This window comes from Schistocerca cancellata, chromosome 7 (assembly GCF_023864275.1).
Source record: "Schistocerca cancellata isolate TAMUIC-IGC-003103 chromosome 7, iqSchCanc2.1, whole genome shotgun sequence".
Classification (NCBI taxonomy): Eukaryota; Metazoa; Arthropoda; class Insecta; order Orthoptera; family Acrididae; genus Schistocerca; species Schistocerca cancellata.
This window is the reverse complement of record NC_064632.1, coordinates 371,996,162-372,009,246: the sequence shown is the minus strand read 5'-3', so window position 1 is coordinate 372,009,246 and position 13,085 is coordinate 371,996,162. Positions and strand designations below refer to the sequence as shown.

General features: G+C 36.9%; 1 protein-coding gene across 1 annotated transcript in view; it reads right to left on the bottom strand.

The window, feature by feature from the left end:
* The window catches only part of LOC126092046 (protein unc-80 homolog), a 1,190,994-nt gene that overhangs the window by 124,876 nt on the left and 1,053,033 nt on the right, over positions 1-13,085 (bottom strand). The window contains exons 56-57 of the mRNA XM_049907452.1: positions 11,597-11,740; positions 10,838-10,858 (exon numbers count right to left, since the gene is read on the bottom strand). Coding sequence (XP_049763409.1) covers positions 10,838-10,858; positions 11,597-11,740 — 165 coding nt within the window. The remainder of the gene's footprint in view (positions 1-10,837; positions 10,859-11,596; positions 11,741-13,085) is intronic.

Sequence of the window (13,085 nt, the reverse complement as noted above, 5' to 3'; positions counted from 1 at the left end):
TTTGTAACACATAACTTTTCTTTGTAAGACATTCATGGAAGTTGGAAAGATTCACAAGAAGGCAGTGCTAGTGATACTGAAATATAAATTTTAAATTACTGTGAAATGAAAGATTTAACCTCAACAAAAATGAAAGGTTGCATGAAGTTTTGCACTTTTCACAAAAACACACTGTAAGATCCTGTTTACATTGTTATTGTATGATACTTCATGTTATAGTGTTAAAACTGCACACTATTATGGAAGATGAATCTCATGTACTGTATGAACTAATTAGGGAGAAAGCTCTTTCAGTAATAATGCATGTAATTTATGACAAGATAGGAAGGCTCTTCTATGTGACACTTGATGTGCATTTCTCAGCCTCAGTGGGTGAGTTCAGAATTAAAAACTATGCAATATTAACACTTCTTAAAATATCTAATCAACATTTTAGTAAACCAAATATAAGTGAATGTCTGTGTTATCACTTATGTGCACTCATGGTACATTTCAAGCTCTAAGCAGGTGCAAAGTGATACATTATATTAGATTTTGTGGCAAGCAGAAGCAGTGACCAGCAATGGAACTTATTTCACTAATCCTAGGCAAACAAAACATGATCACAAAGAATATCCAACTTCAAGAGGCCGTCTTATCACAGTTGAGTCTCATCATTTGGATTACAGATAAAGGCACAAGATGACACACTTAAGAGTCAACAGCTGCCTATCCTACGCTTTTCCTGAAGAAACTTGTGATTTTGTACTCCTGAAATGTAAGTGGAGACAGCCCAAACACAGACAGCTCAAGTGTAACTAGAAAATATGTAGTATATGTTACTATTATTATTTAGTTTTAATTGAAAAGTGTTATTGAAGTGCAACTTTGTGCCATTAGTTGACAGTGACCTCAAAAAACTGTCTGACACAGAAAATGAAGAATCCAGAAGACTTACTGTATGTCAATGTAACTTCATACACATACACACCATTGGCATGTACGTAAATGGTCAGAGTTACAATTCCCTGTGAAAGGTAGAATGGTCACTAGAGTGCATTAGTGTTGTTCATGTTTAGTGATATTAAGACCTGGTAAGATTTATGTGTGTGATCATCATCAGACATTGGGTAATAACTTCGAGAGCCATGGAGATGCTGCATACTCTTATCAGGCAGGATTATCAGCACCTGACAAATTTTGCAAATGGTCTCATTGTGGGTCTCCAATTGGCCAGCTGGTTGAATCATGCAATATCCAGATTTGTGGGGCATTCCTATGTGACAGTGGCCTAATGTTGGACTGCATCAGACTGTAAGGACAGGTATACTTGTCATCAAGGTTCTGGTTGACCACATCTGACCATAAAAAGGGAGGATCACTGTACTGTGCACCAAGCACATTATAACATCTTCACTTCAGCACCTGCCATCTGATCACAAGTAAGGAAATCTCTGCAACGTTCTATGTCAATCTGCACCACTGATCATGGACTTGCTTGGGAATTACTGTCCCATGTATAAGCTGCCGTTAATGCCACAACACAAACTGCGGCTTTTGGAACAGTGCCATGACTGGAAAACATATAATGAATGGCACTGCATTGTGTACAGCAATGAATCATGGTTCTGCATTACCCCAGATTACAATCATTGGCAAATGTGGCAGTGATATGGGAAGAGGACCCATCGTTCCTTGGTTGTAGGGAAGCACAGTAGTGTTTCTCCTGGCATCATGATATGGGAAGCCATCGGGTATAACTTCAGATCACGTCTGATACAGAGCGAGGGAACCATGATTACACATCAGCATGTCATGGGCATCCAGTGTCCTCATGTGTTACCTCTCATGCAACAATATCATGGTACCATTTTTCAACAGCACAATGTTTGTCCACATATGGCATGTCTCTTCATACTGTCTGGGTAATGTTGTAGTACTCCTGTAGCCAGCAAGAACCCCGATCAATCCCAAGTAGAAATTGTGTGGGACCAGCTCACACATCCACAATGTCCAGCCCTAGTGTCCAGGATACCAAGGATCACTTGTAGGCGCAATTGCCTAAGGAGAGGATTGAAACAGTGCCTCCATCCAGGCCAGAGTGGGTGCAATGTCATTTTGGTAAGAGGGCTCATACTGCCAATTTCTCTGTAAATTTGATTAAATTTTTTAACATCACACAACCTCTCAACATGTGCAGTTTCGTTTCTTTTCCGTACTCCCCTCCTGAGTACTTAACTTTTTATGTCAGGTATTACTGTTTGAAGTGACACTCAGTTAAAGAGTGTTTATTGATGGTAAGAGCAAAATATGTAGAAAAACCATCACTGTTCAGAGCAGTTACTGAAAAATGTTGCTGTACGATAGTACTAGAGTGAATGTAGTGAAAGTATGAGCATAATACGTGCATGACTTCTTCACTGCTGAAAACAGCGATTAGTTTTCACAGTTTTTGGGAATCATTAACAAATATCCTTTAACTGAATATTTTTCCTTATTGCTGATCCATCATTTGGATACAAAGCATAACCATTTGCATAATTGCATGACACTGCAAGACTCACGTCATGAGCAGACAAAAATGTCTTTTGAATTCTTAGGTAAAGGCAGTTAGTGATTTTAGGGGAGACCATTGATATACTTTATAGCATCAGATGAAATTACTGGAGCATCATTTACATGAAAAGTTAATGGATTTTTGTTCAATGCACTACCAACATTGGTGGAGTGCTTCTGCTAGCAAAAAGGAGTGATACTAGAACTCTTACTTAGCATCTGACTCACTACCTGCTTTCTTCATTGTGTTATTTGATAAGAAATGTGAATATCTGAAAATGTTTGCTAATACCTCTTACCACAAGCATTCAAAAGAACAAAATACTGTGTACAAAGTTACTGAGTGAAGGGCAGTACTTCCTTCACATCCAGGTACGAATGCCTCTCTATTCCAACAAATCTCTACACTCTGCTTCATCACTTTCCACAAATGAAGCATCTGGGGCTTTCACACAACTCATACAGTGATATGATCTTCATGCTGTTGTGGGGAACCTTCCCAACAGTATGCCTGATGACAACTGAGGTTACAGCTGTAAAGAACAGCAGCAATTTTCCTGGATTGTGCAATGATAGTAGCAGTAGCTGTATTGACAAAAATGAATGTAATCACTTCTTAAGTATGGTGCAGTACAAACTACATATTCTTTACACCAGTATTGTGAGGGTGAATATGAATTTTTCTGGTGTATTCTGTTGATGAAAAACTCTTGGTTTGACTTCTACTGAAGATAATGGTATGACATTCATCAAAACGTCATGGCATTTCAACATTCTCACCAGGATGGAAATCCAGGAACTTTTCAACAGCACTGCATTATATGGATTTCCATTCCAGATGAACATGTGGCAGTTACCACATTTAATTATTTTCACAGTAAAATATTGTGTCAATTATTTGGTTGAAGATGAGTATTCAACAAAAGATATATGAACTGAATACAAGTAAGTTAATACTGCTATTGTTGTGAAGTCTAACAATAGTACATCAACCACCTGCTACTGTGTCAAAAATACTCAACTGAGATATACCTATTGGACAAATCTTATCAACAGGTATAGTGGCTAGCAGAATAGCAGAGGCTGGAACTCTTTTCTCATGAGCCTGAGAAATAGTATGTATCAAAACAAATGCTTCTATCCATTCATTCACATTCTACAATCATTTAAAAAAGCACTTTGTCCAAGCTCTGAAGAACAGTATTCAATAACAATGGTGTGAGGAATGCTTGAGTGTGAAAGTAATTCAATAGTAGCTTTTGAAAGTACTCTGAATGCTGTAACCAAATGTTTAATTCATACAAAACAAAAAAACAAAAAAACAAAAAAACAGCAGTTACCTAACTGAGTGTTTGGTGCCACTTACAGCAATGAATACTTGCTTCATAAAATGTTGTGAAATTTAGTAGAACAAAACCTAATGTCCAACTAAGGAATCCTAAAGAGAAATGTTATATTAGAAGTTTCCTTGTCATTTTTCAATAAATTAAATGGGGTACATGAGAAAATAAGAATAGCTGTTGGAAGATGTTGTCATCAGAACTCTGCTGCTATATGGCAAAACAGTAACTGCCTTTAGCACTCACAAGTTAACATAGTATTTCAAAGATATTATTTTTCTCAAAAAGGAAAAGTGTTAGAACCTTTTACAAAAATGAGCTGCTTTGAATAAAAAAATGTAATATCAGTAATGGAATAAAATGTAAGCATTCAAGGAACCCTCTAATAAGCATAACTTGATTTCTAGGTTAAAGTAGGAAATGTAAGCACTTATCAAGTAATACGGCCATGGCAGTTGACATCTAATCAGTAGCTATTTTAATGAAGGAATGTGGAAAGTAGAGTATAAAATGCTGTTACTGAGAAGGGAACTGAGCATGTCCTGTGCTTCTAGGTATATGCAAGCAAATTACATTACCAGTAGTTGTAGCTGTACAGTATAAAGGCAAGAGGGCAGAAATATTCTGAAGGCAACTGTTAAGAATAAGAATATTTTTGGAGGCTATACACAAGCTTTAGTACACAAAAGAGAGTAAATTTCTCAGCAAGAAGGGTTACAATTCAGAATAAGAGAAACATATTCAAATACTGGTGGGTTAACTGAGGGCTTCTACGTATGTCAAAAAAACGCATTCCTCAGGCAGATCCCCTAGTCAGGGAAGCCAAAAGTCAGATGGCAAACCCAAAGGGCATACACTAGATTGATTTTCAAACAAATAGTAAACTATAAAAAGGTATTTTGATGCGTGTAAGGCAGGGAAAGAAATGATAAACTTTTTTATGAAGAAAAGTGCAAGTAGTGCACTATACTGGAGAAGTAACAGTTAAATTAGTGAGAAGTTACATCAAGGAAATTTCTGTGAGCATATGTTCCATTAGATTGAGACCATCGGAAAGAAAATATGCACAAGTAACACATACCTCAAAGGACTGCTCTTCTGCATGACCAAGTCTGTTACTTAGTCATTCAACGACACACATCAAAAGAATTTTTGCATCACCTCGGTTCCAAGAGTTCCGGAACCTTTACAGAAAATTGGAATAGAGCTCAACATAAACATCGTTTCTGCCGTTGTTTTTGGTCATGAAAACCACACATTGCATGTTGTGCCACCATACAGCGAGACCTTCAGAGGCGGTGGTCCAGATTGCTGTACACACCAGTACCACAAATACCTGGTAGCACATCCTCTAGGATTGATGCATGCCTGTATTCGTCATGGCATACTAGCCGCAATTTCATCAAGGCACTGTTGGTTCACATTGTCCCACTCCTCAACAGCGATTCGGTGTAGATCCCTCAGAGTGGTTGGTGGGTCACGTCACCCATAAACAGCCCTTTTCAATCTATCCCAGGCATGTTCAATAGGGTTCATGTCTGGAGAACATGTTGGCCACTCTAGTTGAGTGATGTCGTTATCCTGAAGGAAGTAATTCACAAGATGTGCACAATGGGGGCATGAATTGTTGTCCATGAAGACAAATGCCTTGCCAATATGCGGCCGATATGGTTGCACTATCGATTGGAGGATGTTGTTCACGTATCGTATAGCCATTACACCACCTTCCACGGCCACCAGTGGCATATGTTGGCCCCACATAATGCCATCCAAAAACATCAGGGAACCTCCACTTTGCTGCACTTGCTGGACAGTGTATCTAAGGCGTTCAGCCTGATCAGATTGCCTCCAAACATGTCTCTGACGATTGTCTGGTTGAAGGCATAAGCAACACTCATCGGTGAAGAGTTCACGAACCTCTTGCCGACCCCTGTTCATGAGTCTTGGTATTTTGACATTGGCCTCTCAATATATGTATTCCCTACTGTAATTTCTTGTTCAGAAAGGTGTGCGGTATACTGCTGCATCCATTTTCAATAAGCTACCACTTGAATTCACAAATCTTAGCAGTAATCCATGCACTTTCAAATTGAAACTGAAGTGTTTCCTCATGGGTCACTCCTTCTATTGTGTTGAGGAGTTCCTTGAAAAATTAAGCTTATTCTTGTTGTATTGTTGATTGCATGTACTTAAGCTTATGGACTGACTTTTCGGGTTCATCAACATTTCATTTTTATCTGTAATTGCTTTTATGTTGTAATTTCATGTACTGACACGTTCCATGACCTTGGAGATTTGTTCCTCGATTTGGTCCTTCAGAACTTGACGCGTAATTAATTAAATGAGAACATGATACCAATCCGGAGTGGTCCATTCGGCATGTTGTTGGGCCCATCTGTACCATGCCGCATGGTGTCATGGTTGCAAAGATGGACTTCACCATGGACGTTGGGAGTGAAGTTGCACATCATGCAGCCTATTGGCATAGTTTGAGTTGTGACACAGCGTCCTGTGGCTGCACAAAAAGCAATATTCAACATGGTGGTGTTGCTGTCAGCGTTCCTCCAAGCCATAATCCGTAGTAGCGCTCATCCACTGCAGTAGTAGTCCTTGGGCAGCCTGAGCAAAGCATGTCATCGACCAGTTCCTGTCTCTCTGTATCTCCTCCATGTCCAAACAACATCACTTTGGTTCACTCCGAGACGGCTGGACACTTCCCTTGTAGAGAGCCCTTCCTGGCACAAAGAAACAATGCAGATGTGATCGAACCGCGGTATTGGCTGTCCGGGCATGGTTGAACTACAGATAACATGAGTCATGTACCTCCATTCTGACGGAATGACTGGAACTGATCGGCTGTTGGACCCCCTGTAATAGATGCCATTAATGCATTGTTTTTTATATCTTTGGGTGGGCTTAGTGACATCTTGGAACAGTCACAAGGACTGTGTCCATGGTACAATATTCACAGTCAACGTCTATCTTCAGGAGTTCTGGGAATGGGGGTGGTGCAAAACTTTTTTTGATGTGTAGATGGCTACATAGCCCACTGATTACATTCACAATATCCAATATCAAGTTATAATGCAGAACTTGTTAACTGATTCAAAACTGTCAAACAAGTTCCTATTTAATGAGCAGGTATATGGTGGATATTTACAGTGGTACCTTGTACACATAATTATGAAGAATTTCCATTATTGTCTTACATAACATTTTATAATTTTGGTTATTCAAAAATTCAACTGTGGATCAGAAAGGTTGTTTAATGAAAATGATTTGAGTTTTTTATTCAAAATATTGCCTTATATGGGGTGTTCAGAAATTCCCGTTACAAAGTGCTAGGACTTGTAGAGGAGAGTATAGGACCCCATGTCTTTAAATGTACTGTTTCCATTCTATGATGGTTTCACTTCAGATGTTTAATGTATCCATGTCTCATGAGGGAAAGAGAAAAGTCTGTTTGTCCTGGTATGCAGTAGGGTAGATAGGATTATATATATTCCTATGTACTTCTTCTTGTGCAGTTGTACGCAAAGTTTAATCTACGAGACTCCTGTAGAGACAGAGGAAGATCTACTGGCATGAGTTCTGGCAGATGCACTAGAAATAGAAGGTACACCAGGTGGGATGGAGGACGTGTACCAGAACATACTTCATAGGTCAATGTCTGTAACCATGTTGGTGGTCACAACATTGAGCTGCTGTAGTAATGCACCAGTACTGTTCTGTAAGTACAGTATGCTGGGTTCCTTTCTGTTTTGGAATAATGTAAAAACATAATGCTTAAATGTTAATACAAATAAATGTGCTTAGATGAGAAACGGTTGTTTTGTTATGGTCCCTTTCAAATTGTTACCTAATAACTTAACTGCATCACACCTAATCCAATTCCTCAAAAAGAAGGGGGTGGGTTAAACATCCAAACTGGAACCATCAAAGGGTGTAAACAGTATGTTTCTGGACATAGGTTCCTGTTCAAAATATTATTTACTCAGTGGCCTCTGGAAAGGCCAGGATGTTTGTAACAGGAATCTCTGAACACCCTGTACATGAGGTACTGTAATTCATTGAGTAGAGCATAAGTGATTTCCATGCTAGGACATTTCATTATTTCTATTAAGGACAAACTTAAAACTCCTAGTATTATACTTATCAGTGTTATATAGGGTGACACAGAAAAATGGGAACATTTCCATAACCCAATAAAACTGGAAGTGATGAAGGAAACAAATTGCATTCATAGTAATTGAAACCTTACAACTTTGCCACTTATGAAACATTAATGGCATTTATCATTTTTTTTAAAAAAATTACATCCTTTAGAAGGTGTCCTCCTGTACAAATACATTCGTGGAATCTACTGTTGAGAGTCCTCATTGATACTGCAACATCTCAGCTGGAAAACTGTGAATTGCATCCTGAATTCTCTGTTTTAACTCATCCAGGGTTCTTGGTTGAGTCGTGTAGAGTTCGCTCTAGAGGTAGCCCCACAAGAATAAAATATCACAAACAGATAAATCTGGCAGTCTAGAGGGCTAGGGAATGTTACCAAATTGTGATATCACCCCTGTTGCCAAACAATTCTCGCACATATACCACTGATTGCCATGCAGTGGGTGATGTCGCTCCGTCCTGTTGAAACCAGGCTTCTTGAACACTTGGAAAGTTGTTCACTGTAGGTGTAACGAAAGTTTTTAACATCTCCACATAACGATTGACATCGAAAGTTATTGTGTTTCCCTGTTCATTTGTGACAGAATATGGTTCGATAATTCCATATGGTGAAACACCACACCATAATGTCACTTTACTAGCATGTAGAGGGCGCTCAGGAACGTCATTAGGATTTGTGTTTGTCCAGTAACACTGGTTCTGTTTATTTGGAAAGTTGTTCACTGTAGGTGTAATGAAAGTTTTTAACATCTCCACATAATGATCGACATAGAAAGTTATTGTGTTTCCCTGTTCATTTGTGACAGAATATGGTTCGATAATCCCATATGATGAAACACCACACCATAATGTCACTTTACTAGCATGTAGAGGGCGTTCATGAACGTCATTAGGATTTGTGTTTGTCCAGTAACGCTAGTTCTGTTCATTCAGATAACCTCTAAGATGAAAATTGGCTCATCTGACATCCACAACTTGTTTATAAATTCATTGTCATTGTTTATTTTTGTTATCATTTGATGACAGAATCCTAATCGTAACTGGTAATTGTTGTCCTTCAATTGTTGCACCATCTGTAGTTTGTACCGATGAAATTTTAAATCAAGGTGAAGAATCCTGCGAACACTCTCCCGGGACATTCCAACCACTGCTGCTTGCTTACGAACTGAACGCCATGGGCTCCGTAAGACAGACTTGCGTACAACATCAATGTTTGCTGGAGAATGCACACTTCTCGATTGTCCTGTTGATTTCTTCTTGAGGGCAAATCCAGTCTTTTCAAAGTTATTAATCCCACATTTTCTCATGTGTTTCGATGGATTGGCATCATGACGTCCTAAATTATAAAAACATCAAAACTCCCTCTGCGCCGCTACCAAATTAACATTTTTTTTTTTTTTTTTTTTTTTTTTTTTTTTTTTTTTTAATAAAACATTTTTATGGCTAATGCACACAGCTGTTTGTTCCACTGGTCTATGTTTACAAAAGTGGTGGACTGTTTACTTGCTAACTGTCATGAAACCACTGTGCTGCCATCTGCTCATGGGTGCCACTACTCATTTCAAACATTCCCATAATTCTGTGTCACCCTGTATTGTTTTAAAATCAGAATCACTAGTTAATGACTATCTTTACATTGGAGTATACATACTATTATTATTTTTCCAATATGCTTAGTTGCTTGAAGAGTTGTTTATAATATTTTTACAACTGTATTCCACACACTGGCTTTATTACCTGATTATTTGTAAGGAACACATAAGCTGGATTTCTTCTCAATATTATTCTACAGAATGCTACCTTTCTATGTCTGTTTCAGTAGTGTACAGTTGTACATGTGGCTTTCTCCACATGAATGTCAGTAACAGTGAAGTAAGATACTGTGAGTAATTTCCAAATAAATACCAGAAATGAATAAAAACAAGAACATTTATGAATGAATAGAATGCTAACCATGATGTTATTTATGTGCTTTTATGTTTAAATGGCTGAACCTGAACATGTTTATAATGTATATATTACACTAAAAGTATTTCCTTGAGAAAACTATAAAATTATGCAACAGAATTGCTGGCCAGTATGTAAAGCACTGTATATTATGCACTTGTCAAATTAATGATATAATGATGTGTAGATAGAATGGAATATCATACAGAGAGTGAGAAAAACAACTTTCTTCAGATATTAGAAAATTGCAAAATAAAATGATCAATAACTGAAGTTATGATTATGTTATCATTGGATGATTCCCAATGACTTGAAATTTAATGTTTTATTGATGTCAGTGAGCTGCAGGACCCATAATATATCACAACATTACTCAATTCAACAAAGTGTGTTATCTCTTTTAAACAGGTGTGATGAAAACCATGTTAGTTCAACAGTATCACATTAATAAGGATGCCAGTTTTTAAGAATTATGCATCAGCGAATTTCTTACAACTCATAGAGAGAATTAAAATGATAAAAAAGAGGACAAATATTTAAACATTACACACAGAATTCTGTTACAGAATCCAACAGATAAAATTTTACAATTCAGTCATTTAGAAAACCACAGGTTACTGTAATATCTCAGAATTTTACGCCACTATAAATCAATATTGTAAGGAACATCAATGTCAGAGGAACATACTAGGTCTATTCCTCATTAATCAACAACAAATGACTCACAGAAATTTCCCATGTATATAGAGCTTTATATGAGTATACTTGAAAGCTAAAAGAGAGACGACTGGATTTGTGTACATAAATAATGTACCAATCTGATCTACTGAATGTCTCACCATTGTCACTTGGTTGAAGATCTGAAATAAATTGGGCACAATTAGTTAAAAATAAAGCTTAAAAAGTAAACATGTAATGTAAAAATGAAATGATAATTATTCTCAAGGTGCAATTGTTCCTGAAAACAATAAAAAATAAGCTACATAAATTACTTTATTATTCCTAGGGAAACTGGTACTGTATATACCACTTTTTATCAGTGTATAATTGTTTCTCACAGTACCTCCAGCAATGTAGACATATTTTCTGTTATGTTTATGGAGGCAGCTCTATGCTGAGGGTTTATTACAGTACATATACATCATTCAGTTCCCACATATCTGATCATATAAATAATTTTAATTCCATGGAACTGCAAGATATAATAATAAAACTAGCTTGTAAATAGCAATCTCTAGGAACACTGTAATGACTACTAACTGAGCACACCTGAAGAGTAGAGATATAAAATTCAATATAAGAGACTAAATTGATGAACACATTGCAAGGCTTTATTACTTGAGGCAATGAAAAGACACATTACACACAGCCTTAGTACAGTATTAACAAACCTAAGCTAACTATAAATAATTTTCCTTTCACAATTGGTTCCTGTCCATGAACAATATTTACAGATTACAGAGAAAATTTCCAGATACTACGTATATAAAATGTACAATGCAAGAATGACAATTTCTTGATATTCAACATGATCCATGTATTTCTTGCTGAAGATCATAAGATTTCATATAACAACTGTTAAAGGTTTTGTGACTCACCCCAATAGCAAGTATCTGGAGAGCTATAAGACGTACAACAATCGAGCAGAAATGTGGAGGTGGGACCTGGCTCATCAGAGCAGCAGTTGCTGATGACACACATTCTCCAACGTTGGATGAGCTCGAATCGCCTACAATTAAAGCCTGCAACATTATCCAAACAATGATATGAGACATCATCTAGCATAAATTTTAAAGAAATATATCATAATTATTACAGGATTTACTGTTACCATGCACATATATGATTGGTAATAATAAACTTGTAGTTTCAATTTATATCAAGAACAGTTACAACAAAACCTAATCTGAAATGTGCATATTTAAAATAAAAATAAGTATAGGAAAAATTGCATAAAATGCAACTGATGTTACAGTGTAAAACATTCTACACTTTCTTTTCTGTGTACTGTTACATCGGAGAATAAAGTACAACTACAACAATTCACATCACTGAGATTAAAATTATAGACATCCACATATGAATCAGAATTAAACATTACTTTGGGGACCAGTTCTTTAACAAAAGACTAGGAATTACATGCTGAAGTATGATAAAGAGCGGGAGGGAGGGGGGGGGGAGGGGGGAGGGGGGTGGGAATAGAAAGAAGAAAGATTAGGATTTAAAGTCTCATCAAGAACAAGGCCATTAGAAACAAAACACGAGCTCAGATTGGGGACAAATGGGAAAAGGAATTGGCCACATCTTTTTCAAATGAACCATTCTCAGGCAATTTAGAAAAATAAAAATTCTAGCTATCCAAAGGGCGATTTTCATTGTTGTTCTCCCAACTGTGAGTAAAGTTTCTTAGAACAGCATCTATTTGTATTTATTTATCCATCTGCAGACAATAAATATTGTATGGATGTTGTCCAAAAGTACATGTAAATTTATGGGAAACAATTTGTGCAAAAGGAACATACAAAATTTTATGTTAATTAGTACAAAGAATAATACATACAAATTTGTACCAAAAATGTACAAAGAATAATACTTGGTCATACAGGACACAGTAATACAATTTTTTATACATGTATAATAACAGTATTGTAACTGCATAGTCTATTTGCCCTAAGGCTCCACTTTTGTCTTCCCTAACAGGAAGCCCATATATTCACTACAATAATTCACTAAAGATTTTACCACACTCAGTAGCTGTCCATCAGACATACAAAATTAACAGAAACTTTAGGGGATGAAAGACAGTGTTTTCAGTTTTGCCTTAATATAAACATTATCAGAATTATTTTTTTGGCCTAAATAGTCATTTACTGAGTAAAAACATTGTTCAAGTAGGAATTCTTTAAATTCTATTTTAAATATGTTCTCATCTTCTAACTTTCTGATGTTTCCTGGCAGTATGTTGTAGAGTTTTGTACCAATATGGCTCACATGCCTTTGTGTGTGTGTTCTTTTTGTTCGCTGAGTATGGAGTGCTGTGCTATTTCGAGTATCGTAGTTACGCAAGTCGGCATTTGTCTGAAAATC